Source organism: Pholcus phalangioides, unplaced genomic scaffold (genome assembly GCF_987345545.1).
Source record: "Pholcus phalangioides strain wild (caught in Gottingen) unplaced genomic scaffold, Ppha-v1.0 ptg000015l_1, whole genome shotgun sequence".
Classification (NCBI taxonomy): Eukaryota; Metazoa; Arthropoda; class Arachnida; order Araneae; family Pholcidae; genus Pholcus; species Pholcus phalangioides.
The window spans coordinates 110,325,641-110,351,783 of record NW_028301608.1 but is presented as its reverse complement, the minus strand read 5'-3'; the positions used below and the strand labels follow the sequence as shown (position 1 = coordinate 110,351,783).

The following is a 26,143-nucleotide window of genomic DNA, read 5'->3' as shown; positions in this document are numbered from 1 at the left end:
ATTTCTTTTTTTTTTTTTGGTGCGGAACAAAATTAGAATTTTTGTCGATAGAGGGTGCTGCCCGTCAGTCTGGCAGGAGTGAAAGTTGAGGGATTGAAGAAAGTGCCCGTCAGTCTGAAAGTTCACCAAAAACTTTCTTCGATCCCTCCCTTGTCCGAAACGTTCGTAGAGCTTCCGCCGCGAATCCTGGCTGAGGTAAAACCACTTTATCAATAGTGGGTGCTTTTATCCATCAATATCAACATCACAACTGAAAACCTTATGTAAGTGCCAGTAACAGGAAAATTCGGAAATGAGTAGGCAATCGTACACCCTGCATTTCATAGGAATCTGACTTGCATATTTCGGGAGATTTGCTTTCTTGCAATGCCCTCTATCGGCAAAAAATTTTAACTGCAGCACCCCCAAATTTATCTAAACAAGAACCAAAATCTAGAAGAGAATCCCCCCCCCCCACTTATTTGGTTGATTTCTGAGTAAATTTGTAGTATACAAAACAATTTCTAAATATCCCCGGACCAGGTGATCCCACTAGAGCAGTGATTCCCAACGTGGGCGTTAACGTCTCCTTGGGGGCGATAGAAAGTTCCAGGGGGGGCGGTAGAAGCTACGGGTGTAACATGGGATCCTATGGGTTAGATTGCGTTGGGGGGCGATGGGAGAAAAAAATTTCTGGAGAAGGGGGCGATGGGACAAAAAAGGTTGGGGAAACTATGCACTAGAGGGAAGCTACACCTCTACAAATTCTAGAATTCCACACCTGTGTTGTTTCTCAAAGATTTGTCCACACCCAACACAATCACTTGCCATTGGCTCCCTTTTTATTTTTCATTCGTCGCCGGCTGAGAATCACTCGGCTATACAGAATATGTATATATATTTCTAGTGTTCGTGATCACATGGAAATGGCCGTCAAACACACACAGTATCCATAGAAAATTTCCGTTGCACGGACTCCAGCACAGGCACAAAAGGGTTGATGAATTCCTTTTGATAACGTCTCTCGAAAAGAAGGTAAAAAAACCGTTGAACCTGCGTTCTAAAGGTAAAATTAGGTGGTAGGCGGATGTTATTCCGTGCGAATTTCTTATGCTTCAGCGAATTCCTTGTTGAGTGGATGCTTTTTTCACCGGAAGCCAAGCTACAATGTCCTTCCTAAATACAAAATTACATGTAATAAATCATATTAGTTTCTCTCCGTCTCTCTCTCTCTCGAGTGTTTTTTGGAGTGGGAGGAAAATAAATGTCGAAATTATTTCTATAGCCCGTAATTTTTCGTATGATAATTCCTGTTCTACACGATGATGCATGGAGAATTAGAATGAAGAACAAGGAGGCTCTCTGGGCAGTGCGGGCCACTGCATTGGCTTGAAAACTTTTTCAAGGGCTACTTGAGTGATCAGTGGAAATGGGCCGCGGGCCACTCAATTGCTCTGGAAATGTGTCGCAGGTTGTGATCACAGCAAATGTGCCACCACGAACCACTTGAGTGCTGGAACCGGGTCGCAAGTCGCTAGTGTGATCTGCAAATGTGCCACTATGGTTCGCTTAAGTGCTCTGAAACTGTGTCGCGGGCAACTTGAGTGATGTGGGACTGCACGACGAACCGCTTAACACACGTTCAGTGCGGGCGTCACCATTGTCTTGTTCCAGCCGGCGGATCAAACTAACGTGGTGTCACGGCCAACGCGTTTTGTTATGGACTATAAAATTCTAAAAATGCTAGTGGTAGGGATAGAGCCTTGACTTTTTACATTGAAGTCGCTGTGAACATTCAGAATTTTTGTTTAACATTGTAGAATTTGCAACACATCGGTAGACTGAGATAAATCCTGTCAGGGGCCCACTAAAATTCAGTGAATTGGAGTCTGGGGACCCCGATGGGCAAGTTTTCTGGGTGTACTTGATGAATCGCATTTGTTTTTTGTTGCTTTATTATTGCAAAATTCGCTTCTTCAGTAAGCTGGTGCTTTCACACGTCCCTTTCCATAGCACGCTGATGAAGTGGGACGAAATAAACAAGATATGTGAAGAGAAGTGGGGGGGGGGGGGGGTGTTGGCCGCCAAAGGCAGCAGGGGGCAGACCCCCTCTAGTATATATATATATTTGTGAGAGTTATGTAAAACAGCCTCATCATAAAGGTTCCACGGAACAGCCTTATCAAGGGTTCCGGGTGAAACTTTACGAGGAAATCCCCGGCCTAGAGATGCAGGCATATATATTACTATTAATCACACTAGAATGAAGAGGGGGAGTGACAAAATTCGTGCAGCCCACAGGCGGAAAAAACCATAGTTTCACCTCTGTTCATTTTTGGAAATTTGAGAAATTCTCTGGAGGGTATATACTGTATGTTTGAAAAAAAAATTCACGACGAAAAAACGATTCGAGGATTCTAGAAAAGCGGTCAAACAATTTTCCCGACGGAATGCCTAATTTAGCCCGAAAACAACAATTGCTGCCCTAGAAAAACAATGTTCCGAATAACGGCCTTAAAAAAAATCTAGGCTTGTTTCCCGTAGTAATCTAATAATACATATCGAGAGACAAAATAAATTGCTACATTTTCATTTAAACACCATTTTAATATTTACTGGATCGTAGTATAAGCGCTTTGGGTTACCTCTTGATTATTCTGGTAATTTTTTGGGTGATCAAAAGAAGGCTCATCACATGGGCTTCACAAAAACACGTGGGGCAGGGCGAGAACTAGAGGGGACGGGGGGCAGTGTTACGTAAAGAACAGAGAACACCCCCACACTAGAACTCCTTTATACCCAATAAAGGGTTGCTGTATATGAAGGCGTCTTACCCCACATCACCTGTAAAATTATCTCATTTTAAAGTTGGGGGGGGGGGGTGGCGGCAAAATCCCAGTTACGGCCCTGACGTGGGTCCTACACGTGTTAAATCAATAAGGAATCCTTTCTGGATGATGAATTTCCTGTCTATCAATTTGTATTTTATGAAATTACTGCTATGTTTGAGACAGTTTAAGACGGGGAGGGGGAGTCTTTAACGCGTGGCCCTCGGAGGTCTTTGTCGTGGCCCGCGAACTATTTCTAGAAAATGGTTGAAAACATTGAACGCAATTAGTTCCAGAATTAATGGAACAAATAATTTCGAATCGGTGAGGGGAAAAAACTTGTAAGTCAATGAGAGAAATAATTTCGTAATTTGTGATGCAAATTATTTAACAATGAATGGATAATTGCGTTATTATCGAAAAATGATAATCTGAGAAGAGGAAATATTTCCAGAATTTTATTGAAATAAATAGTCATTTAAAGTGGCTTCCGATTAAAATTAATCGTAATCATTTTGATTAATCGGTATTTAACTCTTTGAACTGAAATGACGAGCCCAGCTCGCCATGAAATTGTATGTCTGAGCAGTGCTGCCTGAAAATAAATTGCAGTTCGAGGGCTTTAATCAGATACTTTTCCCAGAATTGGTGAAAAAGTGATTTCAGAACTAATCAAAATTCATAATAGCTAATATCAGAGTACATTAAAGTCTTCTATTATTTTTGCCCCAATACAACTCGGGCACCCATTGGTCCCTTCTATCAATGTGTTATTTTAATTTACACGAGTAAGCCCTTATAAATCTGCATTGTTCTTACAATTAAAAATACCTCAGTTGGTGGCCACGCGGGCTTTTCGATCAATATAAATCTGTCCCTCGGACTTCTTGGGCTATTTCACTCTGGCCCGTGGAGACTGAAAGGTTTGAAGACTTCTGGTTTAAGGGGTGTCACGACCGTTGAAGTCGAGTTTCCAAAAATGACTTCAAAAATATTTCATTAAATTCTGCAAATAATTTCGTGTCGATCGGTTAATTTGTTCTTTCAAAATAGAATAAAGGAACGAGATGAATATTATATTGTGTGAACGTATACAAGAAAGAACACTTTGAAGGTGCTTTTCTCAGATTGCAGTTTTAGCTCATCCGTAAGATAAACTGATCCCCCAAAAAGTCTGAAATTTTGCAGAAATGGTTATTCGATATGTGGTAGTGAAATGCACCTCGGATTTAGCAATTGACTAATGGGAAGTATTTTTTTTTTTTTATTCGGATTTTTTAAATTTATAATGTCGAACCTCAAAGTCGATTGTGCAGCGGCCGACGTAAAACTTCGACTCATCGGAAATTCCGATTTCAGAGAGAGAGAAAGATTTATTATATTCTTTTTAAATAAACAGCGCTTTTTTACGAATGTCATATTAGTAAAACATAAACTACTGGAGATGAAGAAATTCGAAATATATAAGCTATTCTAATTTAAGGGCGTTGATGCACGCAAATTTTCAAAAAACATTTAAAAATTTTCTGATTTTTAAATACTGTGAAATTATGTGTGTTCAAGTTTTTTTTTTCTACTTGTACTAAAAATATTTTTTAAATATTTTAATATAAACTGCTGGCAAGCATTACACATGCCAATGTTTTCTGTTAGATAAGGAACACCACTCATTCAAATGTCTTTAAACTTCGTCTCTCTCAACACTATGATTTTATATGCTTTAACACACGGATTTTTATTAAAATTATTTAAAAAAATTTTATGGAATAAAATATGGGTACGTTTTGGTGATTTTTCAAAAGATTGAATGTTAAAATTCAAGAGGAAAAAAAAATAACCAACAACTCGGTCACTCCCCTGCTCACACACTAAGTCAATCTTTAAGTTATTCACATGCATTTTCACTGTTTTAGTTATTCTTGCATACGCTCTACGTCGACCACCGACCTGGTCCCTCGCTCTGTATGTCACTCGTCATTTACATGCCTGCTCACGCTCTAAAGGCCACTACACACTACTTTAACGTGACGTGGGCCCACATCACAATTTTGGTCACTCGCTACCCTAGTCCTTTAGTCCTTTGCCGTCTGGGTAAAGGTGGATCTATCGAGGGTAATACAAATTTCCTCGCCCTTCTCCCATTCTACTAATTTTCTTGGTCACCGATTCCTCAAATCTGGCACCCCTCTGAACTTACCGCCGTGGGCTATAGCCCACTAAGCCCCCCCCCCCCGTGAATATATCGCCAGGATTGTTTCAATTAACCTACGATGCCTCACGCATACGTCAACTAATGGCTTCATTTTGAGACTTTTGTTCTTTTCGAGAGCGTTTTGTTTTGTGATTGAATTATTCGCGATCTACTTCGGGTATCATTAAATCTTTTTCTTTCAGAAAGGGAAGGGGAAAAGAATGCGCGACCCAAGCATTAATAACGGAAAGGGGGGGGGGGAATAAATCCATTATCTTTTCAAGCAAAAGCTCATCAGTGTAGCGGGATCATCAACCTAAATAAAAGGAACGAGATACACATTTCCAACGTCGACCTTTAAAACAGTCATCCTCTCTCTTGGTCCAGATCTTCTTCGAGAAGAGTGCCATTTAACTCCCATTATACGACTTACAACTGTGGAACATTACGTGTTTTTAGAAGAAGAAAAAAAATCTCTTGTAAACTATTTTAATGGTCGAGAGATACACGGTCACAAAAATGAAGTTCCGGTTGTATGCTCTTGACCGCCATCCGAAGACGCGACATCTACCGGAGGAAACGGAAAGGTGTGGAACGGTGAAATGTTTAACCTAATTTCGCTGAGAGTCCTCGTTTTCTTTTGTCTTTGAATTGGTCTTTGTGTGGAAAATCCGGTCACGAATGTCTTCTCTGTGTGTCCGTGGCTTCAATATCGATCTCTCTCTCGACAAAAGAATAGATACATTTCGATGTGATGTAAAGCCATATTTACGCTGTCATGGAAGTAATAGAATTTATAACTTGCAGTAAATTCGATACCTTATATGCAGAGGGCCTTGTGTTGAGCGCAAAAAAGTATAAAAATGATTGCATTCGAGTATAAATTATGAATGCTCCAACCACGGGCCAAATGCTTCGGAGTGATCTGATGTTGCCCTAACCTCAAACCTGAGATTTTTTTTTTTTTTTTTTAATGAAAAATATGAACTGAGCAGCACGCATTTCCAGATTCCTTCAGTGACACACTTTGTTTTTTCTTTAAAACCCTTCAGTGACCCACGGCATATTTCAAATTCACTTCAGTGACCCGTGGCATATCTACAGATCACTTCAGTGACCAGCGGCACAGTTCCAGACTATATTTTAGTAAGTGCATATGTGCCACGGCGGCACAGTTCTAGATCACTTCAGTGACTCACGGAATATCTACAGATCGCCTTAATGATCTGTGGTGATGTTCCAGATCAGTTAAGTGGCCCGCACTCTTCCAAAGATTGAGCACCCTTGGTTAAAATCAGGGGTTTTCAATCCATGGCCCACATTTGGCCATCGGAGTCATGGCCTGCATCATCAATCGTTTTCGGAAAATAGTTGAAAACCGGTTAATTCCAGAATTAAATACTTCCGGAATTAAAGGAAGACTGATTCATGGACTGATTCACTATCACCGAGCCTAAACGATACCACACTAAAAATATCTTCAGTGTGGTATTGGCCGAAACCACTGAAGCTATAAATATGAAATTTGGTCAGCCTTTTAGAGGCCTCCATTCTCAGCTGTTGCATTGCCAATGAAGTATGAAAACCTTGCATTGCCAATGAAGTATGAAAACCTTTCATTGACAAAATTTGCAACCTCTTTTTTGATTTCTTTTTGTAATCTGTTTAGGATAATTTTATCCAAGTTACCCCTATAGGTTTGCCATCTCTTTCTAACTCTATTTTTGTGTTGAATTTTTTCAAGAATTTCTTTTGGAAGTCCAAAATTATTTTTGGAATTTCGCTTAACTGTTGTTAGTTCTGGTCTGGTCCACTATCAGCCGTTTGTGCTGGGCATGGGGTAGTACTTTGATTCTGGTCTGGCTTGACAGTTCGAGAGCTCTTTGCCATTAGTCGACACTAATGATTCAACGGTCGTGTCTCGAAAATACGGAATTTTTTCGGTTTCTTTGTATCATTTTTATCGCATCAACGCAGGGGCGGCTCGAGCTCACCTGCCGCCCCTAAAGACGGCCCTGGCGGGAGGCTAGGAGGGCTTTAGCCTAGAGTACTCTAAGATAAACAGGATTTTTTTATCTGTCCAAAGCAAAGCATCGTTTGCGTAGCGAAATGGTCCTGACCATACTTCCCACTTTCAAATAAACTGTTCCGTTTTTTATTGCTCGGTTATTTCACCGCTCTCAATTATGCCCGACTAGGTATTAACCGCGGCTTTGCTAGCGGGGATTTGGTAGTCTGAAAATGACTTTGCGATGATTCCCCCATAAAAGATTTGAAAAAAAAAAATTCATATTTATAGTTTCAGCGGTTTTCTGAAACTATAAATAACCGAGCAATAAAAAACGGAACAGTTTATTTGAAAGTGGGAAGTATGGTCAGGACCATTTCGCTACGCAAACGATGCTTTGCTTTGGACAGATAAAAAAATCCTGTTTATCTTAGAGTACTCTAGGCTAAAGCCCTCCTAGCCTCCCGCCAGGGCCGTCTTTAGGGGCGGCAGGTGAGCTCGAGCCGCCCCTACGTTGATGCGATAAAAATGATACAAAGAAACCGAAAAAATTCCGTATTTTCGAGACTAGACCGTTGAATCATTAGTGTCGACTAATGGCAAAGAGCTCTCGAACTGTCAAGCCAGACCAGAATCAAAGTACTACCCCATGCCCAGTGGATTACACTCAAACTGTCAAGTCACAGGAGTAAGTTCATATGACACCACCGAACATCCACTCAGATTCTTTTCAATACTATGTCGTAGACAGTGAACATTTTTTACCTACGATTTCAATGAAAGCTACCAGATGGTATTCAATTTAGAAAAATAGAAACAGGTTTTTTCCCCCGTGAGGTGATTTCTGTTTCTTTAAGGTGAAGAACCGTGTAATTTACATCCCTCCTCAAACACTGCCATCATTAGAGCCCGCCCACGTCGTAATGTATTATTAAAGCATGACCAAGATTCTTTTAGTTCACTGCAGTACCAAAAAAAAAATATAATTAAAATATATATATATATACATATATATATCCATTTTTCTAAGTGGATATTCACGGAGATATTCGAAAAACAGGAAATTCGGGAAAAAACATCATTAAATGCGGTTAAAACTGTTTTCCCACTAAATGCGGGAGAATCATTTAGAGCTGCTTTTTCCCCCAAATTTCCTCAGTTTTCCGAATTCTTTATCTCGGTGAATATTGCACTTAAAAACGTGGATTTTTTTTTCGTGGCAACAACTTTGTAACTGAATTTTAGGGTACACGGGAATGTATAAAAAGTTTACTTTTTTATTGTAATAACTGTACCACTCCTTGGAACATGAATGACATATCTGAGTTGTATGTTATTTGGAAACTTTTTCTAATTGAAAGTATATCTCTAAGATCAACGGTTCGCAATTCGCAAGTAAAATGCCATACCCCCATGTTTACAATACACACTGTACAGATAATATATTTTATATCGATATTCTATCAATACAATTTATTGATAGTCCAGCCAATAAGATATCTATCCAGCAATATTCTATCTTATTGATATCAATAAGAACATTTTTCATTCAAGATATACGGAAGACTGGATGTTGTGAAGATATTTATTATTTGAGATGTTAATTTTTTAAGGAAGGAAAAAACTCATCTCTGCCTCTAATATCTTCAAAACATCCAGTCTTCCGTATATCTTGTATTAACAAGTGGAGAGCGACATTCATGTCATATTTTTCATTCAGTTAGCATTAAAATTACTAAGTCTGCCTGCCGACCACCTCTGGTCGGCGGACCATAGGTTGAGAAATACTGCTCTACAGTTTTATTCATTTCCAGTTCAAGGTGATTTGAACTTCGGAAAAGTTCATTAATGTTCTCATGAAAGCTGCTTTAATTCGTTTATCCGACAGAAGCCCTTAATGAGAGGAATCTAACTCAGACGTGGGAAGCCCCAGGAATGTTTGCGAAGATATGTAGACCTAACCAATGTGTGTACGTATTGCCAATAAAAAAAACCAAAACTTTTTCCTCAATTAAAGAATTTTGTTTTTTCTGATTGCAGGGGTCCAAGGATCGACGGTTCTTTACGCCTTGTTCAACAACGCCGGCGTTCAAGGTAACATAACCTTCGAGCAGTCGTCGGACGAGCCCGGAGCCAACGTGACGGTGCACGTGCATCTGAGCCCCGCGGGGCCCTCGTCCGAACCGAGGTCTTTCGCTTGGGGTATCTACTCGTTTCCTGTCTTCTACGACAGCAAAACCCCTTGCGCCTCATCAGAGTTGGGCACCACGTGAGTCGGTCGTTTCAACTCGTTTTCTTTTACCTATAATAAGACTGGTATAATTATTATAATTCGAATTAGTTAGTGTATTCCGTGTAGGTTGTTACATTTTGCAGCTGACCTTGTAACGAGTTTGAGATGCTGCTTATTTCAGAGAAGAAAAAGTTGTAATAATGGATAGTAACTTCCTTGATGCAAGCAAGGATCGAAATATCGGGGTCTCTTCTTTTAATTGCATTTTTTTTACGTCTTTTGAATCCGACACCTGACTGGACCGGCTGCTTTTCCAAATAGCTGACGTCACGAAACTGACTACAAAATATACATAGTCGACGCCGCTTAATGTGATCATATCGGGATTCGGGAGGGGGGGGGGGGGTTGTTGATAACAGTAACAGACTGATAACTAGAGCCCGGATTAGATGCATATTTTGGCTTTTTTCAGCATTAATGGATGTAAATGCATAAAATCGAAGAATTTTTCGAATAAGTGCATATTTTTTGAAGGTTGAGTTAAGCTCACTCAATTTTTTTTTTTCGCAAAAACATCGGTTTTTTCCGCACGTGGGATTTAGTGAATTAATAGATATTTGTAAAGCATTTTATACGAATATTAACCGTTTTATTATTTCCAGAGGTATGTCAAAGTGTTAAATTGTTTTTTAGAAACAGCATCAAAATTCTTTTGCTTTTGGTATTTTCGTCAGGGCCGTAGCCAGAAATTTCATTCGGGGCGAACCACTTTCATTTCGGGGGGGGGGGGGGAAACCAAAGTGACAGAATAGATTTGGCCATCTTTTTCTTCGGTCATTTTCTCACATTTCGAGGGGGGAATAGACCCCCAACTCCCCTCGCTACTCCCTTTATTTTCGTTAAAAGCTACAACAAAGCGGAAATTAAAAATTCCTGAATAAAAAATATGTAGAAGTTATTTGCATATGCAGTGTGTGTATATATGTGGGGATATTTTTTGTATATGCACTAATAGAAAAAATGAATTTTAAAAATGAACTTTAAAACGCATAAAGATAAGTTTTTTTTCTATCTTTTTTTTAATTTATACGTTGCAGCGAAATATATTCTAGCGAAGTAGCAGCCCTCTGACTTCATACGTTTGGGACCACGGGTGTAGTACGCAGGAGAGAGCATTGGAGGGGGGGGGGCCATGCATGCCCTACCCAACGATCAAAAATTAAATATTTCCAAATGTTTTAGTAAAAAATTAAAATATCGGAGGAAAATACCTTTTTGTACTGTTGCCTTTATATCCATTTTTGTTAATTTAAAATGCTTTTTGAACGTAGCTCAAAATTTTTCTTGGAGAGATTCGTTGTTCTTCCCGAACCCAATGTGCCTCCTCTGAAGATCGATCAGGATAATGTGGTAGGCCTTCTACTCGGCGGCATTTTACATGCCGGAAATTACGGAAAGCAGAAACCTCTAAATTTTTACCCGATTTCGTCTCTACACGACATCCTTTTACTCTTCACCACACACTTTCTCATCACAAGATAGGACTCTTACTTAGTCCCACGATTAAGACCAGTAGTGCGGTCATCGAAAATTGTACCGCGGGACTGGCGAAATATGTTTCATTCGGCTCGGGTATGCCTTCTCATGATTCAACCTGTGTAACGCAAATTCTACCACCAGTCATTATAGCGTTGAATCATTGTTAGCGCAATATAACCTTGATGGTCCTTTCACTAACAAAAACACAAACTCTAATCCAATCCGAAGGTGCATATGCACCCTCGAATGATTGATGACACATATCGCAGCAAATCCATCGGAAAAATATATTTGTTTTTGGTGAAGTGTTAAGAGCATTCTCTAAAAACCACCTTCGACCGCATATTCTACGATAAAAAATGCTTGTTTAAGTGTCTTGTATCAGCTCTTAAAGTTTATCCCATGAATTTATATAAACCGATTTTTTTTTTTCACGTGAGGAGGACATCAATGAACTAGAACCACTTCTGCCACCTATCAAATAAAAATGTTATAATTCTTTGATTGAAATCAGCGACCAGATTTCGAATTATATGCCACATGAAAAAACAAGAGATATGATATTAATTAATACTTCATAAGCAATAATATCAATAAACTTATCAAGTTTGCCTCGAAACTAATAGTTGCTATTTGCGTGTGGTAAAATAACATTAGTAAAACTCGCAGAGTGCGTACTACTATTATTGCTCATAAAATATTAACTAATCGAAATAAAGTCGCTAATTTCAATCGAAGAATTACAACGGGTTTATTTCATAGGTGGCAGAAGGAGCTCTAGTTCATTGATGGGTGTTTGTGATATAATACTGTACTGTATAAATGTTTTTAATATTTTCTAGAAGGCATATTTTTGCTGATGAAATTTTACTTTTACTGGTTATAAAATGCGACTCGTGAAAAGTTTTATCGGAGGATTTTATCCTGGGGAGGGGGGGGGGAAATCATGCTGGACTCTCATCATTAGGATCCAGGTTCGAACCCCCTTGACGGCAGAGGGGAAGTGGTTGGAAGTGCGCTGTAGTTGGCTGGTTTACAGCAGATTTCGTACTCCGAGGTGCGAATGAGAGTTCGCCTCCCATTTGAAAAAGTCTCTCTGCAGTGAGCAGGCAGACACTCAACATGGAAATTCAAGCATTTGCCATGTTCGTTTCAAAATATGGAAGCGAAATGGCAGCACCAGTAGGAACACTAAACAAATACAAACCTTTGACAAAATAAATACGTTAGGACCAAGCATAAAAATGCGCGCGCACACACACGTTCCTGCATTCACCAATTCGTTAAAAATTCCGCAGAAAAATGTGTACGAGGTGCATATGTTTCTGCAAAAGCCCCGAATCTGCCAATGTTCGAATTTTGAGCTTTCCCGGGCGTCTATGTATCGATCCCTATGATTCTGAGTTATCGCCACGTTTGCGTAGTTTTTGTGAAAATTATGGCCATTTATAATTATGGTTAGCTATGGCAACCCTAACGACCAACGGAATCGGACTATCGATATTATCGATATATCAGGAATCGATAGATAGGGCTTGGCTAAAGTTCGAAATTCGGACATTGGCCGTTTCAGCTGGCCGATTTCGGGCTTTGACAGTAACACATACATTTAGTAGTAGTCGTATGTGGGGGGGGGCATGCCTCCCTCTTTTTTTTAAAGTGGCCTATGAGTATAAATTTCTTAATGACTTGAATTGGTTGGTAGGTAGGTACTTCAGCTAGTTCCCCAAGAACATCACTTTACCCAGAAATACCTGCTGACCAATTTAAAATACTGTGCAGTCGGAAATCAAAATACCGAATCTCATTTTCACGATGCCCGCTTTAAGCTTGAGATGCCCGGTTGGGCCTATGCGTAAAGCCAGCCCTGACTTTGAATACAAGAACTTCCTATGCATCCTCGAATTTTCGTATGTATTCTGTGTGTATGCTTTTTCAATACTAACATTTTATTTTGTATTCTCACTGAAGTTTCCACGACCTGTCGAAGCGGCACGGGTCCATAACGATACCAGTACCCGACGGTGGTCAGACGCTGCAGTTCACAGACTCGGAACTCAAGCTGCGCGGACCGAACACAATATGGGGCAGATCTTTACTCCTGCGAAGTACTTCCTACAACTCTGACATCAGGGCCTGCGCCAACATCGCCAGTGAAGGAGACACCAAGACCGTCGAGGTCAGTTGTACTTCATGAGTTTTCGAATGAATCGCTCATAAAATACAGTAAAACCTCCCACTAACGGGGCCATGAAAATGCGACGGTTTTGTTTCTGAAAGGAAAAAAAACTGAAATTTGCGATCTATATAACATGTAAAATGATAATCCATTCTGTGATTGCGATAGTTATATATTATAATATGATCAATTATATGTATGATTTCAGTGGCCGTTAGAGGAGGCTTCACTGTATGCGAGTCCATTCATGTCCTCCGTGAGTAAAATTGATAAGATTAATGGGATGCCAGAAGAGAGAAATCGTCGTTGCATCAACTGATTCAAAAGCCTATTTTGTATGTGGATCGGAATTCGACCGGCCATGACAGCTGTTTCTAGCTCGACGTCACAGAAAGCCAATGAGCCGCATTAAGATTGAAAGTGAATCTTTTAAAAAAAAAGCCCATTCGTTACGCTATTGCGCCATATCACCGAAGATATGCATCTTTCTGCATGGATTAGATGGTTCTTCAAAGAGAAAAAAAAGTCATAATAATGTGTTCGCAAACCCGTGACGCGGTCCTTGATCGAAATCAGTACCTATTGTAAGTGCGTATTCAGAAAGGAATGAAATTTCGAAATGACCCCGATCAGGCCAAAACAAAATATTCCAATTAAAATTGTGTTTGAACCATATTTGTTCCTTTTTTAGGAAAAAAAAGTCAAGGTGATGATCGAAATATTCGGAAAATTCTGAGACCAATTGGGCCACAAAATTTTATTCAGTCGTAATCAAATCAACGATATTTCAGGAGCTTATTTTCAAAAGGGAAGAAGTTTTCAATTTTTTAGACTTTACCTTCTGATCAAAATCGGAGTTGGTTACATTGCCACTAATTCTGTTTGGAAACGGAACATTTCAAAAATTTAGATGCAGTTAATTCCCTTAAATATTGATCAACAAATCAATCGATGGTATTGAAAATAGGTTGCATAAATCTCTATTTTAATTGTAGAATTTTTTTTCCTCCGGGAAAATTTAATTCGGGTCTGAAAAGGTTAAAACACACTCACACTAGCGTAACTGCAGCCTCTCTTAACTTCAGCGAATAGCCTCCAGGTGGCGGCAAGAGAGTGATTTTTTTTTTTTGTGCTACAATTGCCGGTGCACATGCCCGGTTTGCAAGATGTCCTGGGTTCGATTCCCGGTAGAGAAAACTGAATTTTTTTCCCCAAATTCCCCTCAGTATAATATCCAGAAAGTCTATTGACTTTCTGGAGCTGTCTCTATCAGTGGTTCTTGACCAAGGATATGAAAACAATTTTGAGGGTGGTAGCAGGGAAATGCTCCTTGAGAGATATATATATTAATCTCATGGGTTTTCAATAATGTGCATTAAGGTTCACTGAGGAGGTGCGGTCTAAGTTCAACAAATATGAATGATTGAGAACCTCTGAACATGGTGTTTATCCTCTACAGGCCTATTATACGCAGAGGCGCATTTATGGTTTTGCCGCCTGTGGGCTAGGCTACAGGAATTTTTCCGCCCTTCTAACATTCTAACTTCCTTGACTACTTTTTTCTCATTCTTCACCCTGTAAAAATAACACGCTTGCCCGCCTCGCCCCCCCCCCCTTCTACTAGTATACCTGTGTTAAAATCACTCGTTTGGTCACTCACATGCTTGTACACTGTTTTGGTCAATTAATCACTGTTATTTTGACATAAAATAATAAATATCCAAATGCACCCACCCTTCGGGAACGTTTCGATATCTCTGAGATATGAAACCGGGGTGCATCCGGTCCTTCAATGTTCAATATTTTGGTCACTCACATACTTGCACATGCTTTAGGTCATTCATTTACCTGTTCCCTCACTCTGTGTGCCACTCATTTGATCATTCGCATGCTTGTTCACGCTCTGTCACTCACTTTGCTCACTCACGTACTTGAAAACTAATTCAGTAGTCACTCACTGACCTAGTTCCTTGCTGTCCGGGCAGAGGCAGATTTATTGAAAAGGTAATACAAAATTTTGCTTCCCTTCTGCCATTCTACTAATTTTCTTGGCTACTCTTCTAATTTGCCGCCTTTCTGAACTTACTGCCTTGGGCTATACACCACTAAGCCGTCCCCCCACCCCGTAAATACACCACTGATTATTATTTAATTTCAATTTATAGGCAACTTTCTCTTCTCCGGTCGCCGGAACTGTGATATTTCGACAGGGTGAGCTCGGCGAAACGACTATATTCGCCAACGTTTTCCACACCACCGAAGAATACACGCCGTCCAGCAACCACGAATGGAGGATACTGGCTACGGACATCCTAGATACATCTAATGAATCAAGCAGGAAGGGCCAACGCAGGTGAATAGTCATTCCATGTCTGCCCGTTTTCTTTGTTACTACGTAGGCCTTCAGCGTTTCACAATGTTTTGACATCGCTGTACTTATGTTTTGGCGTTTTTGCAGGTGTGACTATCTGCAGGTACTGTTCGACCCGAACAACGTTGATGACGCCGAATGCTCAATGCACAGTCAAGACAACTGCAAAATTGGCGACATGGCTAGGAAGCACGGAACGTTCGCGGTCGGAGCCACAAACTCTAGATACTCGAAACGGTACGTCGATGATTACGTATGTTTTACGTCTACGGTTCTCAACCGGTGGTCCACGGAGCACTTTTTGCTCTCTCGTGAGTTCAACAAAAAAAAAAATTGTTTTTAAATGCAATATTCGCTTAGATATTTGAATTCAAAATCACCGAAAATGAAATGAACCGCACAGACCAACGGTCTCAACCAGTGCTCCATGCGCACTTCCCAGGGACTCTGCGACCACTCGAGGTAAATCTGATAAGTAAGTGAAAAAATAGATTTACGGGAGCTCCAACATAAAAAAAATTTTCCGAGTCAAAAAAAGGTTGAGAACCGCTGTTTTAAGTATTTAAGTAGTACTCATTATGCAGCGTTATTCCTCGCCGTGAGCAGAAAATTCATCCACAGTAATTCCTGACCACGCAATTCACCGAAAGAATAATTTACCGCTGGCAAAATTCATTGCAACGCAATTCACTGACAAGACAATTCCCCCTAGGAAAATTCAGACAAAAAATTCATCGACTAGGTGACATACATAGTGAGTGATTGGATGAGCATGTGAGTGACAGATCAAGTGAGTCAGGGAGTTAGTGTAATTCGGTCACTCTGCATGGGTGGAGATACGGGGAGGGGGTCGACTGACCCAATGTATAAGCATATATATATAATATAATATATATTCAGGATAATGTCTCTCACAAGCACTCGAGATGGCGAAGTGCGAAGCGATTTCACGGATAACACTAAGTTTATTGTACAGAACAGTTCACGTATTCACAAGCAAAGATGAGGACTACGACCTATAGATAGAGAGAGATCTACAAATAACACCTTGTCTTCCGAATAAAATTTTACAAACTGCTCATAGTTCCGTTTTAGTGGCACCACTTTATATAGGTAAAACAAACCTAGAATAATCTCTACGATCGATTCTTGCGCTCTCAACAGGGTCACTCACTAAAACGCTATCTCAGTTTGTAACTCACCCACTCTATCACTAATGCAGTTGCTCGCTTTCTCGGTCACTCATTCAATTACTTGATCACTTATACGGTCACATTCGATCACTCACTGTCATTCATATGGTCACTAATTCCCTAGCTAATTCAACTCATTCAGTCACTCACTCGCTCACATATTCATTCCACTTCTCAATCACTGTCGCTTACTAGTGACGAACTTCTGTCGGTGAATTACCGTATTTTTTATAACGTGTGAACCCTCATATATAAGGAACGCTCCCTAATTTTTTGGGCTTAAAATTTGCAAAAACGTTGAAAAGATATACATGGGAAGATATAGGCATAAGAAACCCCCCTCCTGTTTAAGACCCTGTTTTTGACAAAAAGGGATTCCTTATACACGTTAAAATACGTGAATTTCCCCAGCAGTGAATTTTCCTGTCTGGGAATTTTCCGGAAATCCTTCCTCTTATTTGATGCCGATTTTCTTCTAACCCTCCTATAGGTTCTTCGTCGATACCAATTTGCCTCTGACAGCAGTGGAAGGTCAACGCAGCCTGTATCTGGTCCTGTACCAAACAAGGAACCCTTTCAGGATCATGGCATGCTCCAAGATGAAGACGATAGCTCCGAAAGAGGTTAAGGCCCACTTTAGCACGGATTCCGTCAAGGGACACATACTGCTCAGCCAGAGTTACAGGACTCAACCTACCGTCGTGACAGTGAAGTTGAAAAACTTGAGGGGCAAAGGATCTTCGATACGCATCCACGAGTTCCCGGTGCCACCGAGGTGATTATGGAAGAGTCTCTCTCGCATCACACATTTATGTGAATAATCTTGTCGATCGAAGAGATATTTTAAAAATAATCGTATTGCATTTCCAGAGTATCTCCGAATGAGGACTTGTGCTCCCTGGACTCCCTGGGAGGATTGTACAACCCATTCGAGATCGATGCCTCCAGCACCCCTCCACCGGGACAAGGCACGGGCGATGAATACCCCGTTGGAGACTTGAGCGGGAAGTATGGGCTCTTGGATAGTAGTCCTCTGCTGAACCTTCACCTTGGTATACACGTCGACTTCAATCTCCCGCTGTTTGGATCCCACAGCATCATCGGCAGATCGATCGTCATTGGAAACAGTGACGGATCTCCATGGATCTGCTCTAGCATAGGGTGAGCCATAAAGAATCGATATTACGATTATTCTATAATGTCTACTTTTATTTCCATTTGCATAATCAGTTCTTCCCATCCCTCTCTAAGTTAAAGCTAGGTAAGCTGCTGTGCTAAGTGCGGATCCAGAGGGCGATGGAGCCAGGGTGGATCAATTAGTGGGGGGAGAGGTGATCAACCCCGAAGCGAGATGTGATAATTCATCAAATTTTCGGGGAACTTTTATATTATAATATTGCATTTTCAATCAATCCGTTGAAAATTACCTGTATCAACGTTTTTGATTAAAATACTAACAAATTCAAGAAAACTTTGCCTAAAAAACGGGGAAACTGGGACACTCCCGGGTTTAGTCGGCTGAAGTTGGTTTCCAACTTCGAGGCGCAAATGCGAGCCGATTTCCCCGTTGAAAATCTCGCCACAGAGAGAGCAACAGGGCTACAACGACACAATTCAATCATTAAACTTTGTTGATATTTTTAAAAAAAATTGACGATATATGGCAGCACTACACAAGGATTACACAAACAGATTTCACGTTAGGTTCACAACACATACATGCGCAGCTTCCAACAATGGCCCGGGTCATCTTCGACCCGAAAATATCTTCGTTGAGACAGCGGCGGGCCATGATCTGTCCCGGAAAATATGGAACAAAATGCAGATATGTCACTATTTGCAACGACTTTTCTTTAACAATTTGTAAAATCGCACCTCCCAACATAAAGCTCGTCTAAAGCATAGGTCTTCAACCTTTCTCGAGTCGCGAGCACTGACTATACCCATCATCAAACGAAGAGCACCATTACACTACTTTGGCATACATATGCCTGAAATCTGCATTAATTGTAGGTCTTGAATGCAATTCTTAGTGTTTAATTGAGGTGTTAATCAAGTGCTCACGAGCATCGAGCACATTCTGGGCGCTTCTGGGAGCTCTGTGGGGCTCGCGAGCAACGAGTTGAAGATGCCTGCTCTAAAGCGAAGGTCTTTTAATCTTTTTCTAGTCACGACCACCATCAACAGAAGAGCATCTTTACGTCAAGTTTGACATACAAATGCATGAAATCGGGATGATTTTAATCCTTGAATATAATTTGTACAAAGTTTTAAATCGGGAGGTTGTTTTAAGTGCTCGCGAGCACTATGGATGCTTCGGAGGGCGCCGTAGTGATTGCGAACACAGGTTGAAGATGTCTACTCTAAAGGTTATTTAAAAATTTTTTTAAATTATTAGGGGCCGTTCAAGTATTACGTAAGCAAATTTTTAGCCATTTTTGACCCCCCTCCCTTGTCAGCAAAATTTCATCAGCTCTACCCCTTTTCATCCAACTCATATTTTCATAAAGGGTGGTTGATGATGTAAGCATTATCTAAACCCCCCTCCCCCCTTGTCATCAAAAGTCAGCAAAACGGAAACACCCCTCCCCCCATCGATGATGACGTAATACTTGAACGGCCCCTTATCAGTGAGAAATGTTTTTTTTTTATATTTTTTATTTTCGATGTTCGTCAGCCAATGGTAAATGACCGATTCACGAATATTCATTCCCTTACCACAAAATTAACGTTTGAAGGCAATAATAATCATTTTCATCAGGGCCGTAGCATGCCTTCTCGTGCCCCCGGTGTAAACTTTTCCTTGCCCCCCCCCCCCAGCGAGGGTGTGAAGGGGTACACATCCATAGTGCTCTATGCCCGTGTCCAAATCTGTGCTCGCGAGCACTTAATCAACCTCCCGATTAAAAACTTTGTACAAATTATATTCAAGGATTAAAATCGTCCTAATTTCATGCATTCGTATGTCAAACTTGACGTAAAGGTGCTCTTCTTTTGAAGATTATATTGGGAAATAAGTATATATTCTCTTCATTCAGCTCGTGGCCCCGGTTGCTCCGGGTCCTGGTTTTCATGATTATTCGGGCCAAGCAAACACACTAATAACTCCTTACCCAAGGAACAAAAGAGAAAATTTGTTACAAAGTGTAATTTACGTGAATATCTCTATCCCGAATACTCTTGTGATCTATTTTCCGTGTGAATGCAGGTATCCGGGTAAGACTCGGGTGGCGATAGCGACGTTCGTCTTCCCCATATCCGGGCAGGTCATCATGAGACAACTGGAAGACGATCCGTTGGCGGACACGACGGTTTTCGCCGAGCTGCACTACGTGGACGGCAGCGTCAACGATACCTTTGAGCACCGCTGGGACGTGCACGAGAACGAGCCCGGACGGGATTTCTACAACTGGACGAAGAGATGCGAGAGCACCGGCCGCAACTTCAATCCGTTCGAGGTTGGCGACGGTCGCCAATACGACAAGAACTGCCATCCCAAGAACCCCTTCAGGTGCACGGTCGGAGATTTCACCGGGAAGCACAAGCGACTGACGGTCGCGTCATCCACGAAGCGGGGAACGACGGTTGCGAACAAGATCTTCTACACTGACGTACAGCTGCCGTTGTCTGGACCGAATAAAGTACTCGGCAAAGGTGAGTACGTATCGTACATGAATCGTCGTTACGGGATCCTTCTCGACCCTTTTTTCTGTTGATTCTCTTGAGAATGATAATTACTATCGCCTATACAGGACTGGTAATTCACGATGACCAGGCTCCGCCGCACAGAGGCGACCGACTAGCTTGCGCTGGAATACGCATACGCCATCCAGTACGTGCATCTGTCCGCTATTGGTCGAGTGGTCCCGCAGTCGCTTCCAACGCTTCCGGTTTCATCCGGTTCGAGCAGGAGACCCCATTCGACTTGACCGAAGTGAAAATCGACGTAGGTGGTCTCGGCAGGGAAGCAAGTGGCTACCACGTACACAGGGTAACCAAATTATTCTGCTCGCACGTGCCATCAGAAAATCCTGTGGCGCAGTGGCTCTCAACCTGGGGTCATTAGCCCCCTTGCGGTCCTGGGATATTCTGGGGGGGGGGGGGAACGAGTAAACATCGGAAGAAAAAATGAGCGACGACAAGTGAAGAATTAGAGCCTGCAAGTGAAATATGGTGGGGGAAAAAAGATCAGATTACTTTTTCAGAAAACAGAAGAGCTGTCCATCGAACCACGGTATTAACCCACGGGAATATGTGGACAAAGCCTCATATCTATAGGGGCCTACATGATGAGATCTGGTACTACGATTTTCGAATTTAAGTATGTAAGCTGTTACTTCCAGCGGAGTATCGCCGCCATATATGAAACTCCTCACAAGAAGGAAGCTCACTGAACTCTAGCCCAGGGTACTAAGTCGGGAGCGTCGATTGGATCACCCCCGTATTTTAGACACCTATTTTTCCCATATAATTCGGCTCTCGGGGAGGGATGATCACCCACCTTCTGTTTCCGTGCCAGGCCCAGGGTTCCAGTCAGAGCGATCTTATTTATAAAATTTTTGTTCATTATGAATTTAGTTTTGATTAAATTCATTAAGTAGAAAGGGGCTTTATCTTGAATGAGTGTAGGAGGCCCCGGATACGAGGGGGGGGGGGGAAACCAAGAGAAGAAAATGTCCGAAGGGGGCCACGGGCTTAAAAAGGTTGAGAACCACTGCTGCAGCACACATTAACATAAAATTTCTTTTAAACAGCTCTGGGCACCTATAGACAAAGAATTCCCGTGCACACCAGATTCCGCGGGAGAGCTTTACAACCCTTACGCATTGAACGCGTCGCTTGGCCCAGCACCAGGCGTCGGTTCGGACGACCAATATCAAGCTGGTGATCTGAGTGGGAAGGAAGGCGTACTAGACGGTAAATATCCTTGTTGAATCCTTCTACGGTAGTGAAATGATTCTTTCAGTTGTATATCTAATTTTTGTGAATGTTTCTGGCCCCGTGATTTAGATATGGACAGTCGCCGCAAAACTTACTGGGACAACAACTTGCCCCTGCACGGAATGCACAGCGTCGTCGGGCGTTCCGTAGTGATTCACAAGAGGGAGCGGAGCTATCCGTGGATCTGCGGCACCATCCAAGCAGAGTTCAAATCTGACCAGACAAGGGAAGTAATCGGGATCGCTTCATTCCATCAGCCCGGATCGGCACTCGAAGGATACGTCAGACTGGTACGATTCGGTATCCAGAAATATTTATTATACTGTTTCAGGGTTCCCAGCATCCTTTGTTGGATCGTTTCCCTGCCCAAAAAACGCTAAAATTCCCCGATTGTCTCTGCCCAAAACTCCTCAAAGAAATATGTTTTTCCAGTTCCAGTTTTTCCCTTCACTAAATTTTTCCCTGACTTTTTTCAAATATTTACATATTCCCTGACTTCTTTGCCAAACATTTTACCTTTCCCCTGACTTTTGACAATTTTTTAAATCTTTTTCTTGACTTTGACCAAACATTTTGCGTTTTTCCCTGACCATTTTGCCGAATTCAGTGGATCCCACTTGGAATGTTTTCCCGTTTAGTAAGACTTATTTTCATGCTCCCAACTTAAAATTATATTCATCAAGATTTCCCTTTTAAAACGATTTTTATGAAAAACGTTATAAGCGGGATCCACTGTATCTTATTTTGTTCCCGACGTCCCTTGGGTTACTGAGAACCTCGTGATAATGATCATATCAACGAATAATATCACCGCTATCTATCTGATCATTTCGATCGTGATATCGGTGACTTTTTGATAACTATCAAATTTCGGATATTATCTATGTACATATTATTGGATCTTGGATGCACCATATATAGATCAGAAATTTCCGAAATCGGCCCGGTCATGCCACGACTCCTTTTAATTTTTCAGAGACAGTTAGAATATGCTGATGGCGGACGAGGAGACACTTGGATGGAGGTCGATCTGAGGTATCCCGGAAAGCATAACAGGAATGTGGTAAGTATATATTTCATCATCACGCAGATAGTCTTCCGAGCATGGGCGGAGATACGGGCACCCCCCCCCCCCCAGAGTCAAAGGTGGAGTCGACTGATCTAATGTATATATGAATTGACATCATCGTGCCCCCCAGACTTCCAAGTCAATCTCCGCCTATGCTTCCAAGAAGTAACAGCAATGTCCGCCAGTCCTAGCTTATAGGCAGTCTTGCCGTGATTAATTACAATTGTTTCTCGCCTTTAATTTTCTTAATGTGTGACAGGAAATCCCATTCAGTCCGCCTAATTGTGGTGGAGGTAACGTCTACATAACGCTGTTACGTAGACGGGATTGTTCGTCTCTGGAAAAATCTTCCGTCGCCACTCACAAGTCAAGATTCTTTCCCTGATGGTGAAATACAGCCGTGTATATATGAAACGACATTGTGATACGCGTAGTTGTGATACGTTGGGAAATGCGTCTTGGCTCTTAAAAGAGGTTGACGACCTAATCAAGCCTCGTTATCTCCCACAACCATCCCACTGACGTAACTTACAAATAGGCATATTTTCCCGCGAGAGCTACGGAAAAATTAACTTTGTTGAGCGGTGGTGTGCCCTGGGATTGGGAGTTTGGGTGTGGTTGTGCTGCTCGGGGGGTCGGCGGGATGTTGGTCCGAACAGGGTGTGCTTTCCCGGCCGGCTTGCCGATTTGAGTGTTCTCCGGCACGCTCACGATCAATGAGCTTATATCGCAGAAGCGAAAGAGCCTGGGTGTGTTCGGTTCTAAACTAAACTACGGAAAAATTATTAGTTGTCACTAGCGTGACCATAGGTCCCGATTATTTTTCTGGTCGTCCCGACTTTTTCGCGAAAATGTACCGATTTTTCCCGTTTTTTAAACAAGGGCAATTTAAATTATTCTTTATTGAAATCAAAGATTTATTTTTCAACTCATAAATTTTATGATAATTAAAACTATAAATGAGAATGTCGACCTCTAGTTTTTCATGGTGAACATATTCATTATAATCGACTGCGATTTGCAGAATTGCTTCATTTTCCCACCATTGGTCATTTTAGCAATACTTGGCCATAATCGGCAATATCCCGCATTTTCACGTATTTGGATTCCTAATTTCCTATATATCTTTATATGGTCGGCCTACTTGTCACCAAAAAATGTGCAGAGTTGAGTAAAATGATCATGCGTCTTCTTGTATTTCCTGGGATAGTCCTGCTTTTTTTTTGTTTTTCCCGTGTGCCGCCTTCTCAAAGTAAAGACATAAGCAGGTGGTCAAAGGGCAACATACCTACAACGGTGCAATTAATGAATCATTACAATTCACTCATGGTTAGAAACATTTATGGCAGATGGCAGCACTACACATAACAAGCATTCCACAGAAATAAACTTCACATTAGGTTCACAGCATGCACGTGCACATTCCAGCGTGTACCAATTAGTTGGAAATTCTGAAGAGGAATGTGTACGAGGCGCATGTGCAGTTAAGTCACAATACTTAAGGTAGGTGGTGAAAGACCTGCGATACGCTGAAAAAATTTTTCCAACCATGCTGGCATTTTTACAAAAAGTCTAGTTCTTCCTGTTTTTTAAACGGTTCACTTGAATTCGTTACACATCAAAAACGTTGATACAGACAATTACCATAGCTCGTAACTGAGTTGATATTAATTTTAGTGATATATATATTTGCATAGGCGTATGCAGAATTTTCTTGAGGGGGGGTTTCACCTTTTGCCCCTGCAAAATAACACTAATCTTGGCTGAGGGGGGGGGGGTTGTCACCCCAAAACCCGCCTTTGCATACGCCAATGTATATTTATATTTTTTTGGATATTACAGGTATTGGCAACACTCTGTGTGTCATACTAACACATCAGTTTGAGTTTCAGAGTTTGTTTTGCTTTATTCTTCTGGCAGAGGGAGGTCTCCTGTTAGCTCTCTAGACTGAGCTATAAGGAAAAGGTTTACTTTTAGCTCAGTGGCTCTCTATTAACTTTATCTAGGCTGACTATATTTGCTCGAGAAAAAATACAGGGAAATACATGACATTGCCAATTAACCCAGGTTGCCAACTCGTGCTAAAATCACAGAAGTCGCCAATCCCGGGAAATGAAGCACCTCAAATTGCAACGAATTAAACTAAAAAGCATGACAAATTTGAGCTGAATATTATTTACAGTTGTAATTATCGTAATGTAATTTCTGAGTTGGGAAGATAATTTTAATCATTAATTTGAAAAATAAAAAGTCTAGTTGACTTCGTTGAAAATACCTGAAAAACCTGGACATTTTTGCAAGAGTCGGGACAGACAGAAAATCAGAAAAAACCAGGACTGTCCTGGGAAATACAGGACATATATGGTCACTTTACATTTAAATACCATAAAAACAAACCAGGTGGCTGAGAAAAAGTGGGCCATAACAGATATGGATGTTGTACATTTCTATAATACAGCAACTCAATTAAAAATGTAATTATAAAGAAATGGATTAAGAGTTTTAGTTGCCAATAACCCTAGCAATTTAAGATTGAGTTTCAGAAATGTTTGGAGTGTGCAAAAATGTTTAAACGTAGCCTATAGACAGTTTCTCCAAAGTTTGATTTCATTAAACTGAATGGCATGAAAAAATAAAGTTGAATCGATTTTTGAGAAAACAAAATATTTGGAATTCTCGAATCACCACAAACAAATGTATTCTGAAAATCTTTTCAAAGTTGGTCCCAAACAGCTATTTTGGGGTGGTTTTTGCGCCATAATTTTTCCCGTATTTGTGCACCTGATTTCCGTATTTTTCTCAATGAAATGAGGTCAGCCAAGTGAAGATGCTAATTGCTGCAGGGACATTCCTGTATTTTCATGTAATTTTGGCCATCCCAACTTCTCTATAAAAAAATTTCTATTTTTTTTCCAGTACGCAGTGAAGGGGAGAAGTAAACCCAGTGGCATATTTACAGGGGGCGTATCAGGCTATAGTCGGGGGGCGGCAAGTTCAGAGGGATGGTATATTTCAGGAATGAGTAGCCAAGAAAATTGGGAGAAGGGCGGCAAAATTTGTATAACCGTACATAATTTATGTAACCCTTCTCTTGTTTTGTAAAAAAGAATTTGCCACTGAACTGCAACTCTTTGCAGAACAATTTTGAAAATAGATAAATGTGAATAAATTAGCATTAACGTTTTTGCTGCTTGGTATTGATTAGTCTTATTTTGTAGCTGCAGTTTTACATAATTTTCTCCTCTGTCGCAGACATCAGGTCATCAATGGGCAGTTTTTGTTAACCAAGTGGCGCATGATGCAGTGGAGAAATTTGAGAAATCTAGGTGTATTGCTGCAGGCTACAGGTGGAATCCATACAATGTCAAATCTGACGATGTAAGTATGCTTACATGAAAAAATTCAGAGGTCTAAAATCCATTATCTACATCAGTTTGATGTCGATAGTGTGGATGAAAATATTGTTGCAATTGAAATGAAGATTTTCAATTGCCAATTTATAAATACAGTGAAACCTCTTGATATCACAATATGCTCAGGACCAAGAAAAAATATCGTTGTAGAGGGATTTACCATTATATCGTTGTAGTAAAATTTCCCTGTAATAATTCC

At 41.0% G+C, this 26,143-nt stretch overlaps 1 protein-coding gene across 1 annotated transcript in view; it reads left to right on the top strand.

Moving 5' to 3' along the window:
* Rsod (superoxide dismutase family protein Rsod) overlaps positions 1-26,143 on the top strand; it is a 52,154-nt gene that overhangs the window by 15,712 nt on the left and 10,299 nt on the right. The window contains exons 2-13 of the mRNA XM_089245134.1: positions 9,047-9,275; positions 12,750-12,957; positions 15,123-15,310; positions 15,416-15,565; positions 17,012-17,296; positions 17,392-17,682; positions 19,730-20,175; positions 20,274-20,512; positions 21,276-21,438; positions 21,532-21,752; positions 22,439-22,525; positions 25,784-25,909. Coding sequence (XP_089101260.1) covers positions 9,047-9,275; positions 12,750-12,957; positions 15,123-15,310; positions 15,416-15,565; positions 17,012-17,296; positions 17,392-17,682; positions 19,730-20,175; positions 20,274-20,512; positions 21,276-21,438; positions 21,532-21,752; positions 22,439-22,525; positions 25,784-25,909 — 2,633 coding nt within the window. The remainder of the gene's footprint in view (positions 1-9,046; positions 9,276-12,749; positions 12,958-15,122; positions 15,311-15,415; positions 15,566-17,011; positions 17,297-17,391; positions 17,683-19,729; positions 20,176-20,273; positions 20,513-21,275; positions 21,439-21,531; positions 21,753-22,438; positions 22,526-25,783; positions 25,910-26,143) is intronic.